Genomic DNA, 7,814 nt, shown 5'->3' with positions numbered 1-7,814 from the left:
TAAAAAAGTCCGACAATTTATTATATTATAACTAGTACAATTTACTGCAGAAGTACGTCTATATAAAGAGTAAATCAACGAAAACTTAAAGTCGATTCTCCAAACATATACATTAGTCATTATTACTCATCAAGCCTAACTATAGCTTCATAAATTTCTAAACCTCCTTTCCATCTTCCTTTCCAAACTTCAAATAAACCAACTTGAAGTTCTTCATTTTGATCTTCCTTAGGTGAATGGTGGGGAATTTCAATTTGAAGTTGGTCACCATTTGGTATCTCACAAGGTTTATTATCAACATTAGATAGATTAGCACTTCTCCAAAGATATTTACCCTTTGGTTCAATCCTAGCCATTATATAAATTGGAATTCCTGCCCAACCAAATGCATCAGGTTTCATCTTGATTTTGAAACTTATATTGTATTTTGCTCCACGCTTTAATTCTTTGAGCTTAATCCTCCCTATTACTTCTAACCAACATACCTGTCTTAGCTCAAGTGGTGGTTCCTTTCTGTATTAAGAAATATAGTATTAGGACTTGTTTTTAATATATGATTTCATTGAACCATATTAACTCATGTTAAAAATCATATTCGATCGAAATTAGATGTTTATTTATATTTGACACTATATACACCTATTCTATGCTACAACTTAATATGATTCATGATTTTATAAGGTTATTCTCTTACATGAAGGCAACCCAACTCAAAAAAATGGAAGTCCATTAGGTCTAGCTATATGTATGTTGAAAATAGACTTAAAATGAATGATTTTGTCCATGTTTCATATACCAAGCCCATAGAAAAAACTAAAGATTAGCGAGTGGTTTAACAATTAACCCTTTAATAAGAAAAGAAAAATCTATGTTAGAGAAAAATGTATGAAATCAACCCAAAATGCAAAGTTTGGGTCTGAAATGTCAGGTTCGTAATGGCTATAGTTAGGTTTGGATGTGATAATATCACATCTCTGAGAGGTAAAGGTGTGAACGCCATAAGTGTTGTACATGGGTTTGTGTCAGATACTCAAATTCACATATGTTATACCAAGTGCACATGAGTTATGTCAAGCGTACATAGCGGGAACATGGTTATGTTAAACGAAAAACATCAAATTATGTATTGGACATTTCAAAATGTACTGTGCACAAATTTATGCACTTTCCAATATAACAGGTGAAGGGCAAGACATTTAGAAATGCATCGTGCATCGGAGAAATATGGCATTCTGTACTGTACATAATGTGATCTACAAGAAGAAATATGTTAAAACACAATTTTTTATGTACTAAAACGAAAACTTTTTCAGGGGCAAAAAGTTCGGAAAGTCACTTTTTTTTAGTCAGTCCAATCCTGACTTCTTGGACCTGCCCCTCATTCTTTATCTGATTTGGACCTCTCACTTATTGACCCTATCTTTTTGGACCTTTTACTCAATCAACCTAGGATCTAAAATCCATTATCTGTCACGAAGTCGGCAATTTGTTCTAGCTCGGCCAAAAATAGGCGACTAGTACAAGTATTCTTTTTGACTAATTGAAGTTTTAAACAAAATTATTGGGGAGAAAAAATCATACTTGACCCGAAGTTCGGAACCAACTTTTTTCGGACCATAATACCCCTGGTGGAATCATGTAAAATCCCGTGAATCCCGTAATGCATTATGATTGTTCATAATGTATTATGAACTATCTTGTTTTAGACCTTCATTGTATGTGCAGTCATAATGTTACATGAGCCATCATATTGCATCGTGAAAAAAAAAATCTAGTTTGTTCCTTAACTCGAAATACAAAATCGTTTTCTTCCTAAATCAATTTTTTGTGTTTACGCTTTAGAAAGAAGATTTTATAATTAGGTCGATCATTAATGCTATTTCTAACAAGAGAACGATTGAATCGAGAATATCATCATCTGATTAAGTTTCATTTGTAGTTTCTCTCACTTGAATAATAACTAATACATATATCAAAATCAATTTCGTTTTTCATTTGTCGAATTTGCTTCATTTTTAGTGTTACATAGACCATCTTTTCAAGATTCTTCTGATATTTCTCTCCTAATCAAAACAATCATGTTCGTTTTTTAGGATTTTCCTTTTATCTAGAAATCTCATATTTTATATAAATACAATGACTAATGCCTTAAATCTCAACAATTTTAAAGTAAAATAAAGAACATGTCAAAATAGAAAGAAATTGAAATTTTGGATTAGACATTATGCAATAATATGAGTGGTAAAGAAAAGAAGGGTACCACCTAGGGTCATCTTTGGGAGGCATACGCCAATATCGTTTGTCCATGCCCCACGTGACGTCAAATCCCCACGGTCTGATTCTGAAACTACCATCTTTCTGTGTATTTCATTCACCAAAATATCATTAGATCTTTTTAGCATAATATAAAAAAAAACAGAAATACTATCTTGACTACTTATATGAACAACTCTTTATCTAGTGAAGTAGGTAGACAAAAAATCTAAGAATTCTCTTTGAAGTTTGGAATTAAGCACATATGTAATACGATATTAGACCTAGATCGAAACATAACGAAGTCCACCCATCACGCTTACTTTAACTATTTAATAAAACACAAGTCTTACTTTCGTAAAAAGGCTACAAGTGAAGAAGTGTGCAAAATTAATTCTAATTGTACAAGACGAAGTATTAGAGTCAAGTTATTAATCTTGTCGTTCATCGTGAATTAATTAATACCGAATTAGATGCCCATACAAGTATAATTTCGACAATGAATTCATAATTTCGTATTGCAAGAATTTACTTCTGCCTGCTTGAGGTAGTTATTCAACGAGTTCTAAGGTTTATGAAGATTTAAATGTTTTTCTAGTATGATTTCTCAAATTATAATTCCACGTTTTTATTGTCATTACCTCGGAAAAACTCCATTGTAGTTAAAGGAATTACATTTTATAAACATATTAACAAAATCAGATTATTCTAAAATTTATATTTATATTTCCATTTGTATTGTGCTTTTATTTTTAGAGTAAAATGTTATATATGCGTATAAATGATGAAACACAATTTAATTTACGAGACAATAAGGCTCATATGAGAAGATTATATAGTCTAGACAATAAAAATGTATTACATTTTTTAATAGTGGAAAAGTCGATAATTTCTTATAACTTTACAAAAGTCCTGTTTGAAGTTTTAAATAATGTGTACGAGGCAATTTATAGAATATAATTACCACATAATAAACTCCGTTAAACCTAAGTAGTTTTAGTTTCATATTTCCCTAATACCACGAGACATTGGACGCAAATTATAGCAATAAATAGGTTCGGATTTAAATATTTTGTGGAAAAAGATAATAAGATAAACCATGATGGAGAAATCGTTACCAATTTATCTACTTGATCTGGTTCTCCTCTATAGTGAAGATCTTGAAGCGACATTGCTGAAAGAGAAGATATCACTCACTAATTACTAGGATTTTAGGGTTTTAATGGGTTTGAGCGATTTCTTTTATTTAAAGATGAAAAACCGAATATAATAAGATAAGAGTGGAATGGCATTTTCGTCGGTTCTACCGAAAAAGTAAGCTAAATGTGCTCTGAGTGGACTCAAAGGAAAAGATGAACTACTTTGAATATTACATTCAAAAAGATATTCTATTCTTGATGGATGATATCGGCTTCTAACCTGAAAGAAGAAAAGAAGAAATGTTGTTTGGCTCGAAAATGAAGCCGACCACAGGCCGAAAACTAGTGCGATTGGCTTCTATTGGTCCGACTATGTGGAGAAAGAAACACTGATAACAGTCGGCCACATCAACTTTCTGTCTGTGATTGGCATCCATTTGCGGGCTTAATAACATTTCTCGAACAAAAATGATACTTAGCCCAAAGAAAGATCTTTGATGGGCCCAATTCTTTTGGGGCCAAGTATTACACTTCAACCAAAAAAGAATAAAGGCACTCTCAATCTCAAATTGGCTGTCTGTCCGTGACAGTGAAACACATAAGGAATTTTGGTTCATGTCATCTTAATGACCACTCCTTTAATAAGGTTCTAAAGTGGACGGAAGGATACAAAGTTTATTCGTGTTAGTAACATTGTAAACCGAAAGTGTGGCCTTTGATTCCGGAAAAAAGACATTGAGACCCGTTCTCTCTTTCTTACCAGGGATGAGTTTCTTGTATCGAAATACATTATCCTTATTCAAATATCACTGTGAGCACATGTGACTATTAGGTCTATCACATCGATGTCTAAGACATGATGTTAAATTTGTAGAGTGACAATTGAGTTAAAACTGGCTACACCCTAGATCTTATATACCCGAATTTGACATTCTCCTGTATATTTTACGTAATATTTTTTCTCACTCGTCGTGGGAGTATTATACATCATAAACCTAGTAGGACTTCCTATTTTACTATTTTGGCTTCTAATTAAACGAAGTTAGGTAGAATTTTGATTCAGCTATGATTAGAATGGATGGTAACGACATCACAATTCACACGGCATCTCATGAGCACTTTTCACCGTTCACTATAAAATATTCGATTCTCCACTAATTCCACATCAGCCACCGGCCAATTCAATCGTGCACGTCCGTTTATCTATTTATCTGTATATACTTTTTCATTTATCATAATCGAATTTCACTTTTAACACTTGATTATACTGTATAAGCTAAAAGAAAAGCGAAGAAAAAAGTGAAAATGCAGGTAGCCCTTGATTTTGTGACCGCATACATTTGGTGTGGTTTCATATGTTTTTCTATTATTTTTGTTGACAATTTGATTTTCTGTTTGAGAAAGAAACTTGCTTCTTATGGAATAAAATTCAAACATTTTACATGGTTTTGATTACATTGTATGATTACAAAATTAAGTTACATCATTATGATCAAATTAGCTCTTTATAACTGCCATAAACATAGATACGTGGATTTTTAAAGGTCATAAGAAACCACAGTAAAACCTACGAAGAGCATGATTCGACCCAACAAAGCTTATATTTTATTTAGAGCATCTCCAATGCAAGACTCAGTCTTAAAATCTTAAGTGTCACCTAGCACTTTAGAGTTTTTTTGAGAAAAAACCTCTCCAATGCAAAACTCAATTGAGATCTTAACATGATGTGGAAGTATTAAGTTTTAAGATGTCTCAACTAGAAACTCTATTTTTGAGATCTCTTTTGAAAGTCTTAAGTGTCCTAGTCATCAAATTTAATTTTTGGACCAATAGAATGTCTTTCTTTCTCAACACTTTTTCCTATTAAATGTATGTGTGACATGTGTATCTATTAGAGTTTTTTAGAGTGCTGCATTGGAGAAGGACTTGAATTAAAGATACTCAAGTTAGCCTCACATAGGAAAGAGAATCTCAATTGAGACTCAGCACATAAGCCAAATAAAGTCTTTTTCTTTTTTTGCATTGGAGATGCTCTTATACCTTAAATCTACGTATTTTTACACAAGGGTAGTGAAAAGCACCTCATTAGTTATCTGTGATATCTTGGATTTAAGAGTACTAAGCATCTACATATCTACCTAATCAAATATTGGATGATTTGGAGAGCTCTTGAGGCTACCAGACAGAGATTGTTGATCAACTATGATTCTTGTCGAAGCCTATATTTTATTTATACCTTAAATCTACAGATATTTACACAAGGGTAATGAAAATCACCCCATGAGTTAAATCTATGACTAGTGGCATGTCCATTGTCAGTCTTCAAACTTCGAATCATCTTCTGACCTCTCGAATGTCCTTACTGAATGAGGAACAATATGCAACCAAAAGGTGTGGAAGCTTAAGAGAATGCATTATGATTGAAACACGTTTCACTGCCATCCTTAAACACATATCATTGTGAAAGCAAAAGTTTGAAAGAAATATCCCAGAGAGGTGGTGATGAAGAAGCAGATACTGTGAGGCATGCAAGTTCCTCTTAGACCCTCTTCGGAATATAACTGCACATCTATGATCATCAACATTCCTCATCAAGCCCTCCTTGAAACTGTTTTTAGAGTGAGAAAGTCTCGTATAATGCAAAACAGAACATATAGAAAAATTAGATTTCAAAGAATTAGGATTTAATTTTTGTTATTTGTGTGGCGTCACTAAGATCTCTATGAATCGCAATCCTTTAAAATCTAGGCGCGAATTTCCCCTTCTCCCTGATGACGAACTTCCCGATGATATAATTGCTATATTGGAATCGTCATCTTTCATCCCAGAAGAAACCTTTCATTTATTAGAGATTGATGATGAAGAAACTTGTCGGGGGAGTCATGCAACCCGACAAAATCACGACATATCTCAAATTCCCCTCATCTATTTCTCTCCCCAACGGTCTCTCTCGCAGTCCCTACTGAAGATTATTTAACTATAGCCAGCCACGCTGTTGTATTGGTTTCTCTTGTCATGAAGAAAGAGATGATCAACCAGAGAGGAAAAATCTGCTTCCGTACCACCTTCCTCGTCTCTTCTTCTTCGTGCTACTCCAAAAGGCTTATGATAGATTCAAAAGATAATAACTTTGGAAGGAATTGAAGGGTGAAAAAGGAAAATCAAAGTCTGGTGTCAAAGTTGACTAATAGCTGACAGCAGGGGCGAGCCCACATAGGGGCTCGTGGGGGCGCGTGCCCCCACGACCCTAATGTGACTCGTATGTTTTAAGTTACACTTGTCATTATATTATGTATCTACAGTTCCACGTTTTAAACAGACTTCTTCTCTAGCTCAAGTGGTGAAATGCTTGGATTACATTGAGGAGGTCTTGGGTTCGACCCACACACAACACATTTTTTTCTTGAATTTCCACTACTTACATTTTTTTCGTAGAATGTCTACTATTTACATTAGTTGAAAGTATTGTTTGGTTTAAAATGACTGCTTATTGAAAATACTTTATAAAGTGCATGTTTTGTCTAAAATTGATTCTTATGAATTCAACTAATTCCATTTTGGCCTCCTCAAAGAGACCAACTTAATAACACGACTTCGTAGAGATGATGAATTTTCTAAATAACTCCCTTAATTTTGATTCTGTCTGATTTTCTAGTGACTTGTATTTTGGACTTCAAGATTGTTTTTTTACACGTTTGTTATAGTAAACATGTTATTAGAAAAGTTTATCTTTATTTTTTTCCATTACGATCACTTGCTCTTCATCATCTCCACCATCGTTTTCGTAATCTTCACCACTATCTCTTCATCCCTTCCTTTGTTTTTTATTTTAATATTTTTTGGGAATGCAGTTGGGGGAAAGATCCCAAACCATATTGATGAGAAAATTATTTCTTGTTGTACATCAAAATTACTATGGAATATCTAAACTATAAATAAAATTTTGTTGAAATTTTGCTTTTTGATTCTAGCCTGATCGTATACTATGGAATTCTTTCACTAACTATAACAAAAAAAGTGCCCCCACTCATAAAATTTTCTGGCCTCGCCACTGGCTGACAGATAAAAATGTGAAAAAGAGTCAAATTGGAAGCAAGTTATCTTTAGGGGCCAAAATTGAATTATCTCTTTCCATAATCATACTAGAAATCTAATTAGGGGCCAAATTGATTCAAGTTAATGATTACAGAATGTTTGAGTTTTATCTGATTTATTATATCTGACTCGTCTGAATGGTTAGCTATTAATCCGGTTGATTTGGATACATGCTAGATATAACTTTTTGTAAAAAAAAATCAAAACATCATTGGTGCGCTTAGAAGGTTTTCAATTTGAGTCTTCCATTAGAAATACTGTTAAGAAAAATTGGATATTATTAGGTGAATACGTATGTTACTTATGTTTCTATGATTGAAGTGAATG

At 33.1% G+C, this 7,814-nt stretch overlaps 1 protein-coding gene across 1 annotated transcript; it reads right to left on the bottom strand.

Annotated features, from left to right (window-relative positions):
* LOC147532971 (protein PHLOEM PROTEIN 2-LIKE A9-like) lies at window positions 1-3,814 on the bottom strand. Its single transcript, XM_086651136.1, has 3 exons — window positions 3,372-3,814; window positions 2,264-2,358; window positions 1-513 (listed from the first exon to the last, which is right to left on the bottom strand). The coding sequence occupies exons 1-3, from the start codon at window positions 3,423-3,425 to the stop codon at window positions 123-125; spliced, it is 540 nt and encodes a 179-aa protein (XP_086507262.1). The 5' UTR covers window positions 3,426-3,814; the 3' UTR covers window positions 1-122.
* Window positions 3,815-7,814: the final 4,000 nt, after the last annotated feature.

The sequence above is a fragment of the Eschscholzia californica genome, unplaced genomic scaffold (genome assembly GCF_041429995.1).
Source record: "Eschscholzia californica isolate CP2 unplaced genomic scaffold, dmEscCali1.0.p SCAF_6, whole genome shotgun sequence".
NCBI lineage: Eukaryota > Viridiplantae > Streptophyta > Magnoliopsida > Ranunculales > Papaveraceae > Eschscholzia > Eschscholzia californica.
This window is presented reverse-complemented; position numbering and strand designations above follow the sequence as displayed.